We start from the raw sequence: 12568 nt of genomic DNA, 5'->3' as shown, positions 1-12568 counted from the left end.
TAATATTTCACTGCAACAAAATGATCCTTTTTTACGTTTTATCCTTACTTGCCAAACATGGCGTTACCTAAATAGCGAACCCGTAGCTAAACATACCCCGTGGTCTGTAATTGATTTAACGATGGAATGTAAGGGAACCTCTAATTGATATGTTGGTGGTGAAATCTCTTTTGAAATGCACTATACCGGCCACAAGCGTACGACGGAAACAGCAGAGACAAGCGTCTGAACGATGCCGACGAAGGTTGTCCTTAAAGAGTTCATAGTAACATTTTAAATCATAGCTGCTGTTGTCGTTTAGAGGAGACTCGGAGTTTTTGAAGGTGTTGTTTCGTTGTTAGTGTTAATCGGAGACTGAACGAATATAGGCGGTAAATCATCAAGCACTGACACCTCAGATGCAGTCTCCCTGTATTACAGCGCATACAAAAAACGCTGCAAGATCAATGTTAGAACTGCACGTAACGTACAAGTTACGCTCGTCAGTTTTGTAAAGTTAACGGGTAAGCCAACGTCGTCATCTACAACGCAAACTTCCTTGCCGCTTCTTCCTTCCGTCGCGTATTTGGTTATTGTAACATTACCTCGTCCTTTATCACAAATAGCGCAGCGTCAGTGACATCACAACGGGCTGTCTACCTGCCATATTTAAATGTCATAAGCTGCATATACAAAACGCCGCTCCGCTAATGTAAAAGCTTTGGCCGTCTAACAAATAAACAAAAGAACTTCCACACATAACAAGTACACGTAACGGTTTGCTTAAAGTGTTGCATCTACGAGTGCACCGCATCGACATTGCGTTGAGCTTCTGCGATATGCTATTTATACTTCAGCCCAGTGCACTGACTATGCTCCACTGGATCAAAGTCAACATAGGCCAAAGGCAACATAGCGACCATGTGAGAAAAACCATCTTGAAAATGTAATGGCTTTTTGACATCTCAAATTTTTTACTTTGCCCAGCTTAGACGTTTTAGCCCGGCGCTTCACCTCGACCGCCCTTCGTGGAGGTGTCGGCGCCCACTGAACGATGTCGAAGAGATATGGAAATTTGTTAACCCACGGTCCTCCAACAACGTGACCTAGATAAACACTACACATAGCTTTGATCTTAGGAACAACGTGAATCTCCTTTACCTTTGGTATAACTAAATGTCTAGATAATTCAAAGGCAACAAATGCGAACAGATCATTCGAAGGACAAACGGCTTATCTCCACCTAGATGTCCACAGGTCAGCCCTACCCCCGTACGTGGAGTAGTTCAGATCGACGATGGAGGTTCACAGCATAGCAGATGTGAATCAAATGCGCCTTAATATGATGATCGATCGATCGATCAGCTCTCGTCACACGATTGATGCTGGTCTGTTCGATCAATTCGGCTTTTTTCTAGATTAAAACTTTAACAAATAACCTGCAGGGTGTGCATTCTCTCTAGGGACATACCTGCTGTTCGGAGATGGCCACCTTGCGTTTACGCGCTTTACTTCCCGATTGAGGATCTGGAACGGAGAACGAAATGATTAAAAATATTGCGATTGTAACAATCAGTCTGTAATAAAGTACCAGCCAAACGGCCATATTCCCATCTGTTATTATTATAGATGTCTGGGTACTTAGTAGTCACTCGCAACTAGGTAATACGTGTGTTTAAAATAACTCTCCCCGAAACGCCCTATTTAGAAGACTGCTGCTAAACGTTATCGCTGTCACGCAAGATAATATGCGTAGTAGCAATCAGGAGATCAATTGATTTTTCCGTTTTCATTTGTCTTTTGCTTCTTACCGTGTGAAACAAACTTGCGCTCGCAACAGAGAGGAAATAACCGACGTTCCTAGCTGCTGTACGCACAGACGTATCACTCACACTATATTATTATCCACTGTTATTATGAATTTATGAAATATAATTATGTTACAGGTTTTCTTGTCTTCCTTTGACAACATTCGTTTCCAAACAGCCTGAATCCTCAGTTCAGGAAGAGTGAATAGCTTGCGGACTTTTATAAGCGGTGGAGATTTTATACGTGGACTGAGGGTGCCGTTACAACGACGACCAGCATCTTCGAGAAAAGAAGCTAGCTTTTTCCGGTCCTCCTAAAGCCATTTGTTCGGGAGAACATTATACTACCCATTTAACAGCTGGCCATAGCTGCGGACCAAAAAAAGCCCTTTGCACACATACAGACTACATGCATGTTGTAAACTTGCACGTAGCAGATCGCGCTATTTACTATGAAGGGACGCTAGTTGTGATCCATGTCCATGTTTTCTTGTTTATTCAAGTGCTCCGACCTGCCGCCGCCGCCACTGTTGCTGTGCTTATTGTTGTCGGAGAATTAAATTTTCTGTTTGAAAATTAAACGCATTCGACACCCGCCGCCGCTGCTGCCGCCACCGTCGCTGCTTCATCGTCGTACGCAAAAGTAGATAAACGGCCCTATCAGTCCGCAGCGGCAGGCGGCAGAGATGGGCGTTGTTTCGCGTCGAAGCTGCTGCCGTTTGGCGACGGTGGTTTAGTGCTCATACGCCCTGTTGGGGTTCTGCATTTTTCTGAATTCGTGAGTTCGTATATCTATCCGCACATCTATATATCTCTTTTTTGTCTTCTCTGTGTACATATATCTATCAGTGGCATGAAGCCCATCGACAGGTTGTATCTGCGTGCGTGCGTGCGTGCGTGCGTGCGTGCGTACGTACGTTAGTGTAGATGTCCACGTGAGTAATCGTGCATTTGTGTTGTTGTCGCATAGTACGAAGAGACGAAATTTGATTTCCATGAATGGATCGGTGCTTGCTGTTGTTGATGGTATTGGGTTTAATTCGACTACACCCTGCTTCCCCACCTTTTGATATATTTGGTGTGATGAGGCCAGTGTCGTTGTCTCCCGGACGGACAAACCAAGGTAGGAACGACTGATAGCAATTCGTAATATTACAACAGCCGAATTCATTCTGCATACTTTCCGTATGTTTATTATAATTTTTATCTGGGAAGTAACGTCAATGGAATAGCATATAAAATAGACTTTTTTTTTTTTTTTGGGATTACGACGCAGGTATATCTCTACGATGGCTTTATGCTTCTTCTTGTTTTCTTATTGACTTCAGATACATTCATCTGCGTACGCTTCTAGAAATGTCGGACCGCTAAATTGAATGTGACACATTTGATGATTTAAAAAACCATCCATTTTGCAATCGGACGTTCAATGCTTTAGGTAACAGTGATATAGCTTTAAAATGAACTAAGTTATAGTATGGCCAAGTGCATAGTCAACGTGCGATAGCAGCAAGTTACCATAGTTGTAACTTGATAGTTATCTTACCTTGACGATTATGCTAGTTCTGTATTTACGTGCCAACGTCTAACCGACTAAATCCACTAAATATAAGCAAATGATTAAAGCGTGCTGAGGGGCAACCTGCACAGGTATCCATTGAGAATGAACTTGTTCCGCGTTGGGATTTGCTTTCTTCAAAGGGAAACACGATAGCACAGCACAGCACAGCACGAAAAAAATCATTTTTTTTGTTAAACACACTAAATAAACCAGCCACTATACACATCTATATATATATATATATATATATAAGCAAAATTTACTAGCCTGCTGCCATTCTTGTAAGCAAAATGTCCAATGAAATGTTTTACATGACTCGAAAACTGAAAGCGCCATTGAGCAGTAGTAGATGAACTGGGCCACGGGAGCGACTAGGAAAAACGCGAGGCCGAAAAACACGAGTGAAGACTTCGCTGTTGGATGCACTCGTGCTCGCTTCATTTGTTAGCGATATATCTGTTCAATTCCAGGTAACTCCATCAAATTGACTTTCCGATATAGCAACGTGGCTTGGTTTCGTGCTTGACGTAATCGAAGAAAAACTAATTCAACGAATAAGTTGACTTAAAGTTAAAAGTGCCATTACGTGGATAAGAAAGATAAAACGGGAGGAGTTGGCTCATTGCCTTTTGTCAACTTTAGTCATTTGTACTGATCAATAGAGAACGACGATAATGATCACTGCTAACGTGTTGATGGGCATGTGTTTGATGAGACTGACTGACTGACTGACTGACTGATGACTATTCATGTTATTATAATGATAAGGAGCCAGCTACCGTTACCGCTGATCTAGAAGAACGATTACCACGTTTTACTTTTTCTTTCACTCAATGCACCCGGTCATGAGAGTTGCCTTCATCTTTACACGGAGAGATTTAATAATCAGAACAAGAGATATTCTTCTTTTCTCCGTCCGTTTCGTATTTTTCTACCTTCCAATTACCGAAGTCATCACACCGCTACACGGCTGGCGGCATTATTGCGTGCACGATTTTACTCGTCAAACCAAAAACGACAAAGGAAAGCCAAATTAAAACGCAGGGGGTTAGTGTTGCCTCCGCTACTTCTGTTGCTGATGGCTTAGACTAATCAATGGGTCCTGATGATGATACTAATTGTAACATAATGATCATTTTTATGATGACAACACGGAGAGATACAAGAGGCCTTCCATACAGTTGCCTACGCTCGTTATAATGGCTAAGGCATTTAAGTTTACGTATGTTGGCTGCAGACAACAGCTTTCTTTTGCTGTTACGGCAGCAATGATAAGATAAAAAAAAACCGTGATTATGATCACGTATGTTCAGCTAGAGCACTGATAAATAATGGAACCATAGGTAGTCCAAAGCTGGGGTACGAATCGATTTCTAATCTAGCCAGTATCCGATTTTGTATAGTCTCCGTTTGGAAGGACACGTTTGAAGAAGCGTTATGTTGCATCTGTGGATAGAGCTACTGTGTTGACTCTCGAAAATGATGCTTGGACAGAAATTGAGTGAAAACGTGGCTTTCGTATTATACTGTATAATATCCTCATATCGGTATACACACAGAGTGCTCCGAGAGCCCGTGAACGAGTGATGAAGAGCCACTCCCTGTGAAGGAAAATGTAGAGATTCTGCGATTTTAGATAGTATCATATATGATAACTAAATGAGACTGGCCAATGCCACGGCTGCGGCTTAACTTGAGACTCGTCCAAACAAGTTCAACTGAAAGGAGGCGTTCACATCCATTGCATAGGATGACGCAATCGATCCAAGGGAAAGGTCGATGTGGCATGATTTTCACAGCAGCCTGATGGTGAATGAATGCGATCAAGCTTAAAGTCCTGAGGGACAAAACAAGATAAAACAATTAAATAACGCCCAAAGTAGAACAAGGTACGCAACCATAGTACTAAAAGGGCCTGTGACGACAACGCTCATCACCAGCAACGATAGAGCTATTACAACGAAATCGACATAACTAATTGAAAGCATATAGCACCGTCTGATAATTGCTGGTGCCTGTTCCACAACTGGACCCAGTCCTCCCACTGAACGCCGTTATTGTTAAATTGTCGTCGCCGGACGTATCGATAGGCTCGTCCGTCTGCTAGAATGATATTGATGCTGCCAGCGTTGTTGCGGCTGCATCGAGCGTCCGTTCCGCTCTATGCCCTGCTGCTGACTATCTATAATAAATACTATTGAGGACGCAACAGATTTGTCCATTGGCAGGAAACCGCAGCCGCAGCAAGTATCTACCGGCTACTACTGCCATGGATCGCGTGGCTCCACTCACTTTTACAGCTGTATACAGACACAAGAAAAACTATCGTCAGTGTTGCTTTTCGATTGAAGGCAAACCTCTTCTGTGTTTTTCTTTCCTTTCTCGATTGGTGCTGCAGCATGGCAATGGGAACATCAAGTCCAAAAGCAGCATCGCGTCTCGGAGGATGCAGCAGAGACAAAGACCAAAGAGACGAAAAAATTGCGAGCGTAATAGAACGCGACACAAGAAGAGCGTGAGATCACGACGAAAACGTCACCAAACGTTGCGGCACCAGCATAGCTCACTGGCACAAAGCAGAACGATCGAAACTTTCATGGCAATAGTAGCCGAGACGTCGATAACGACGACGAAAGCGTCGACCTAGAGGCCAAATCCATAAGATCCGCGTCGGCTGCAGCAAAAACAGTAGAAAGCCAAAAAAAAAGTAGAAAGCTACAGTTGTGCCGATGACGTACTGACCCCGTCATAGCGTTCGTAGATCACCGACCTCCGCTTCGGCAGCCGACTTCGGCAAAACACCCTTTGTATGTTCTAGTAAGAATAGAGGGACGAAAACGGAACTGTAGTTCTCGCTGTAGCTTGTACAGCCCGCCAGCTCTGATTGACTCCGGGCTACTCTCATTCTGTCACTCTGATTCAATATTTCTCCTTTTTTCTCGTGTTTCTTTTTTTGGCGGGTTCCGCTCTCGTTGACCGTGATGGTTGAACTGAAGTCTTTGCGGCGTTACCATATCGAGTCAGCGTAATGCTGTGACCCTTGCATTTCTGATAGTCCCTCGTACACTTTCCCGTTCATGAGTAGACGAGCCGTCGCAGTTAGGCGGCTGGCGCGGCGGCTATTTGCGTAGTGGGGTAGCAGCTATAATGTTAGTTATTTATCCTTTATTTATCAAGCCGACACCACTTTTTCTGCGTGTGCTCACTGGAACTCACGGAATCCTTTAATGAGGGTCGTTATTTGGCTTTCTTTCGTCCCACTCGGTGCACTCTACCCCATTCGATAAACGCAGATAGACCGAGTTGAACAAAGCAAGCCACAGTCACAAAAACAAACGCCAATGATGTTCCTTTGTACACATCTATACGCTACACGTCTGTGCGAGCTTTAGATTATATAACAGCACTCGAAAGACAGGCAGATAAAGTTGGCCGGTCAAAGTGTCGAAGCTGGCCGGCAGGCACTCACGGCATATCGGCATCGTCGTTGTCGACAACAGTAACAAAACAACAACGACAACATCAGCAGCAGCAGCAGCAGCTTACGACACTGCTGTTACGGAAACCCAGTTCATAACTCGGCTACGTTTCTCAGGGTTCAAGGGAGTTCGTTGAATTTCTATTTTTCTTTAATACCAACAAGGACCCGGATCAGCTTTAGCTTTGGCAGATGGTACCGGTTGTACTGGGAAGGCCAAGGAGGTTAGACGGCAGCAGGAGGTCAACGCTTTCCATCGCCATTATTATAACACATCGGCCCTTGTCACTGTGCACTAATGTTAAGAGGACAAATAAAGAGATAGATAATCGCTTAAATTGAACCGATCATGGCGGTGTCTGCTACTTATTGGCCGGGGTGTGTGCTGCCTGACTTCGCCTTTATGTCACTACCATTTTTTCTTGTTTTCCAGGCTGTTGCATGTGGTATGATTGATACCAATGACTTACAACATTATCCGCTTAGCTCTTGTAGCATATGGGCTTTCGGCTGGATTGAAACTATTATTGACACCCTAATGAGAGTTTGAGATGAGAGTATCCGTTGTTATTTAAGTTGTTATTGTTGTTTTTGTGTATTATCATTTTCTTATATATATTATTTCTTATAAAGAAAACAGCAAAGGTGAATGAATAGTTAGTGTATTCTTGAGTTGGAAAAATTGGCTAGACTCTTTAAGCGGATGTTACAATCTTCGTTTATGAGGACAAACTCGTCGTCGTCCAAAAATTGGCTGCAAATGAGCAACCATTAGCAAGAGGAGAATCATTTTAAAAAAGCAAAAAAATAAATGCTCTCCGCCAACTAAAATTGTACTGAAGTTACCTGAAGAGGAAGTTTAAAGTTTATTAACTGTCTAAAATATATATGGATTTTTAGACGATTAAGGACGCGGTTATCATGAAACTACATATATATATAGTGTCCTTTTTTGTGCCGGGACAGATAACGTACGTATTTCTTACAAAAATACATTAAATTCCTATTTAATAAAATACAATCGAATTTTGGTATACGGGCAAGAGGGTTTACCTCTAGGTAGACCCTTAGGAAAAAAAACAGCAACGGGCGTCGTAGCGAATACCCCTTGAAGTCAAATGACATTCTGAGGCGACAACAACGACAGCAATAACAACAAAAACCACCGTGCCTAAATTATCATCATTGACAATGATCAACACAACAAAAATTACCTCACATCCGTCAAAGCAGTTGATTATAATGATTAAGCTGCTGATGCCGATGATGATGATGGGCAGAAACAAAAGTTTTCTTTTCGTTGTCAAGAGCTGACCATTGCTTCTGAACACTTTCTACGCTTTCTGTATCTCTGATTGTGGTGTGCCAGCTGCAGCGGACATTGGCATGGGTAGGTCAAATGTTAGATGCCGACGCAGCGGCCTCTAAGCCTTAAAGCATGTCGTACCACGAGTAGTAAGCAAGCAGACACCCCACATTGATCCCCTCGATCGGCCAACGGTTATTCCGTCATCGAGACAGTATAGAACAAGCAGATGCTGACGAGCGACAGGCGAGACAGAAAGACAGGCAACGGCAACAATAAGCCGAAGTACCAACGTTAGCGCTGCTTCAGCTGGCCTCGCAGTTCCTAACCGGAATCTGCAATAGGAGACGATGTCATATGAGGAACTGGCTTCAGGCTAGGACTTTTCTTCATCATTTTGAATCACCTAGAGTCGGATTATGAGTGCGGCCTCAGTTGCGAATGTGTTCCTATTATTGCCGTTGATGTTGCCAGGTAGCAACGTCTGTATAGCAGCCAGTTCTGGTAGCGTGACTGTTCACCCCGTTGTTTGTTGACCAGGAACCTAGACTAGTACTATGCTAGTAGCGGTCTCAGAAGGAAAAAAACAGCCGCAGGACTGATCATTGTTTTTCACTGAATAAGCGGGGATTGGTCAACTACTGACTAATTACCGCTGCCGCTGTTCTTAGGAGCAGGTTGGTAAGCTCTGGATTCTAGAGGCCGAGTACCTGGCTTATATTCGAACGTCTCGTATTTGGCTGGCTAAGCGTTATGTACAACGCACGCACGCACGCACGCACGCGGCAGCATTAATGGTAAAGATGCTTTGGCGATATTCGTTCTGCTACCACCAATTGGAACATGTTTATGATACGAGGCGTCCTAAAAATCGAGCAGCGACGGAGAGATGGTGTTGCTACGAACGAAATGTGCTTGTCAACGCCGCCGGTGTTGTTATCACAGGCACCAACAACGCCATCATCGTCACTGCCGCGGGCAAAATCACCTCTAGCTTTATAACGATTGTTATTATTATGATCGTTGCTATGACTGGGTGAATGATTTGACCGACCATTACCACTAATACCGCAGCAGCAGCAACAAATGCAGGGGTTCCGTATTAAGCTCTAGACAGTCAAGAGGTGGCTCAGCAAATAGGTACTCTATTCTAAAATAGATGGATAGCGCATAGAAGGCGACACGCGGTCGTAGTAGCTGCCTTCAAACGGTTGAATGTCAGGGAAACGAAATAATATAGATAAGGTTATTTTCCATTGCTTTCACCACTGTAACCGTGGGTCTATTTGTTGTCGGCTAGAAAACAATATTGCAGCGGCTACGGGACCGGCACTGATGATTGTTGTAGTTGTAGCTTGCAGCTGCCGCCATAAATCGACCGCAGTCGATCAGAGTTCCTCGAACATCGGCTGACTTCATTAAGAAGGAAAAGAATTAACCATTAGTTGTTCAGGCTCTAACTAGACTATTGACTAATGGTCTGAAGTTTACAATATCACGGCAGACACGGATGCTACAATGACGAACGTTTTAACGAACATAGATAATACTGAACCTGGCACGACCGCGACATTGATAACTGCTGTGTTGGCATGGGCCGCAAATGACAGGGGAAATATTCAGTGCCCCAATGCAGAAACTTGAATATAATGGGAACAATCGATGCCGCGGGTTATACCTGTTCATATCAACACTGCCCATACCCTATGAAACCATCGACGTATAACGTTAGCTAATGGTAATGAATTATATGGCCAACGCAAGCAAGTGCGTAGAAAGTTTAGGTATACGCTGCTAGCGCTCGGTACAAATCACGAAGGCCTCAATCGTTTCCTGGACGTACTAGTCATAGTTATTTAATAATTAAATACTGTCAGATTTTTTTCAACAGCAGTTTACTTTCAATTGATCTTTTCAAGTTGGTTCAAAAAAAGATTTGACGCCAACTCCAAATAATCGTATGTCAAATGTTCCGCTCGGCCGCTTACGCACACTTATCTTCTACTGTATGGCTGTATACTACGACAGGAACACTCTTTGTTTCGCTAACAGATTACGCATGAGAGATTGTTTGCAGTACCTGACCTTTCGCGTGCGTAGAACCACGACCTGTTCTACCTCAGACTAACGGTCATACAAATAGTCGAATCATACCGCACTAGTTTCTCTGGCCGTAGTCGTATGCGAGTGAAGTTTTGGGGCCCAATTGAAGGCTTCCATAAGACTTCCTATTCTTCATGGCTGAAACACTTCAAGAGCTGTCGAAGCAACTACATCTTGTGGTGTACTTGTCACTGCTTTCTCGCTTGTGTACGAGCGACGGATACTCACTCCATTTGGGCTCGCTCCATTGTCCGACCCCGTTTTGTGACAGGCAACGGAAACAGAAGTTGCATGCCGTTCATTGCCGCCACAGCATCAACTTCAACGGCCAGCGCAGCTTGAACCTCGCTTCCTTCGCTAGGATAGCCTTAACCTCAATGTTCTTGCTAACCCAACAATAAAAAAAAAAACTGCAGAGGGTAGATGGCGACGAGCTTATAACAGGAAGCTATCGACGGCGAAAGCAAACATTCAATCATTAGGCCGTCTATAGATGTATACATTCGTACCAGCAGGTAACAACATGAAGACGGAACCGAACGAATCAAGCAAACTCAGCTACCTGAGTCATGCCAAAGGTACGGGAGCAACGCATTTAGTTTTCCTAATGGCGAAGCGAAGACACCTCGCAGGGAAAGAGATTCGCGCAGCGGCGTCAGTCGCACAGTTGAAATAACAGGACCAACTTACCTCGTTTCATAGCCTTCCGTTCCTCAACAGAGTTGCCATTTCTTACTTGGGCTTCACTGAACTGACTTTGATTGTATCGCAATCACAGCGACGCCGGAATGGCCGAAATGGTAGTCGTACCGTTAATCGCTTCCTCTATATAACAGATACCAGATAGAGTAGCGTACCGTGGCGTATTGCTGACGCCACAATACGATCGGCGTTCTCTTCGACCGACGTTTGCTTTGGAGTTGTTTATCGTACTTGATGTACCGTTAGATTGTGCTACATCCATTAGTGGATTCGTCAGAGGACGAGAGCCATCATACCGTTACTGATACAGATTTTGTTGGCTGCCGTTGTTGTCAACAAACCTACGGTTTGAGTTCGACACTCAGCTTTAAGGGTTTTTTACGAGTACACTCGCGTATCGATATCAGCCGTAGTCGATCAGCAACAGACGTAACAGGAATCAACGGAGCAACTGCAGCATCAAAGTAGTTCACATCTCTCCTTTTCGATGTCCGGAAATGCACCTTCCGGAACGCCTGAAAGACGCTCGCTTGCCGGCTTGTTTCTTGCTAGCAGACGCTGAGTAGGTGAGCGGCGTTACGACCCCGTAGTACGCACGCAAATACGTACGCACTTCCGTCCAAGAACGCGCTCAAACCAAAGAACACACTCATTTACTGTATCTTGCAGCGACACGTACAGCCTGATTGCCGGCCGGCAACAACAACAATAATGATACGAAGAACGCTTGCGGCGTTATCCGAACCGCACAAAGACACCAGCAGGCACAGAAGATACATTCAACATCGTGAATTGTCTTTGCCTCGTTGTTTCACCACATGTTCGTACAGATCGTATTGGTCCTTAGGTGGCGTCTTGGCCATTTTCATCGATGAGGTCATTCAACTTGCTTCGATGTTCTCAACTTCAGCGTTATCAATAGGTAATAGCTGAATTAACAGCTACATAGCGGTATGAACAGCAGCGATACATCAGCAATATCAACCCGAACGTCTACATCGTCTCCTTCTTCCAGTGCAGAAACGACTACATAATCATCGGCGTGGTCATGACTAGCGTCGCTATTGCCATTACCATTTCAACAGTATTGGTAGTACTTCTGCCGCCGCCGCCGCCGCCGCCGCCGCTTGCGCACGAGCAGCGTCTGATCGAATCGCTGATCGAAAACAGAGCACTGCCACTGGTTTCACCAAAAGACGCCGGTTACGTGCCGCGTGGACGACTTTGATGTTTTCAATTCTCAGTAAATTTTTTCCATTCGTTTACGTCTACGATTGTATATTGCCTGCAAAGATTGCCATTAGCCGGCCCTTCCGAGCTGACAGGCGATTATGATGAGGGAACTCGACCATGACGATTGTGGCGTCGTAATATGACGGCCTAGTCCACGTAATTCATTTTCCGTTCATCGCAAATGAAATCAAAGAGGCAGAATGAGTTCGGCTGAGTCTGATAGCGATGGCCGTTAGTCAAGCTAATTAAAATATGGACTCCGCACCTATGCAGAACGTACTTTTTCCTCAACAGCAGCACATTAGACGGCGATGGCGGTGGCGACGGCGACGATGATGACGGTTATGAGCAGGTCGTTCGAACGTTGCCGCCGACGCTTGACAGTCGCTCTCGGTTGA

General features: G+C 44.4%; 1 protein-coding gene across 3 annotated transcripts in view; it reads right to left on the bottom strand.

Annotated features, from left to right (window-relative positions):
• spir (spire type actin nucleation factor) overlaps positions 1-12568 on the bottom strand; it is a 251696-nt gene that overhangs the window by 158909 nt on the left and 80219 nt on the right. For 2 of the 3 annotated variants that reach the window (XM_022788430.2, XM_022788431.2), the window contains one exon: positions 1451-1506. The exons of the other annotated variant lie outside the window; for it this stretch is intronic. In XM_022788430.2, the coding sequence (XP_022644165.1) occupies positions 1451-1506 (56 nt within the window). The remainder of the gene's footprint in view (positions 1-1450; positions 1507-12568) is intronic. 3 annotated transcript variants of the gene reach the window in all.

This window comes from Varroa destructor, unplaced genomic scaffold (genome assembly GCF_002443255.2).
Source record: "Varroa destructor unplaced genomic scaffold, Vdes_3.0 BEIS01000001.1, whole genome shotgun sequence".
Lineage (NCBI taxonomy): Eukaryota > Metazoa > Arthropoda > Arachnida > Mesostigmata > Varroidae > Varroa > Varroa destructor.
The sequence above is the reverse complement of the archived record's forward strand: the minus strand, read 5'-3'. Positions and strand labels throughout refer to the sequence as shown.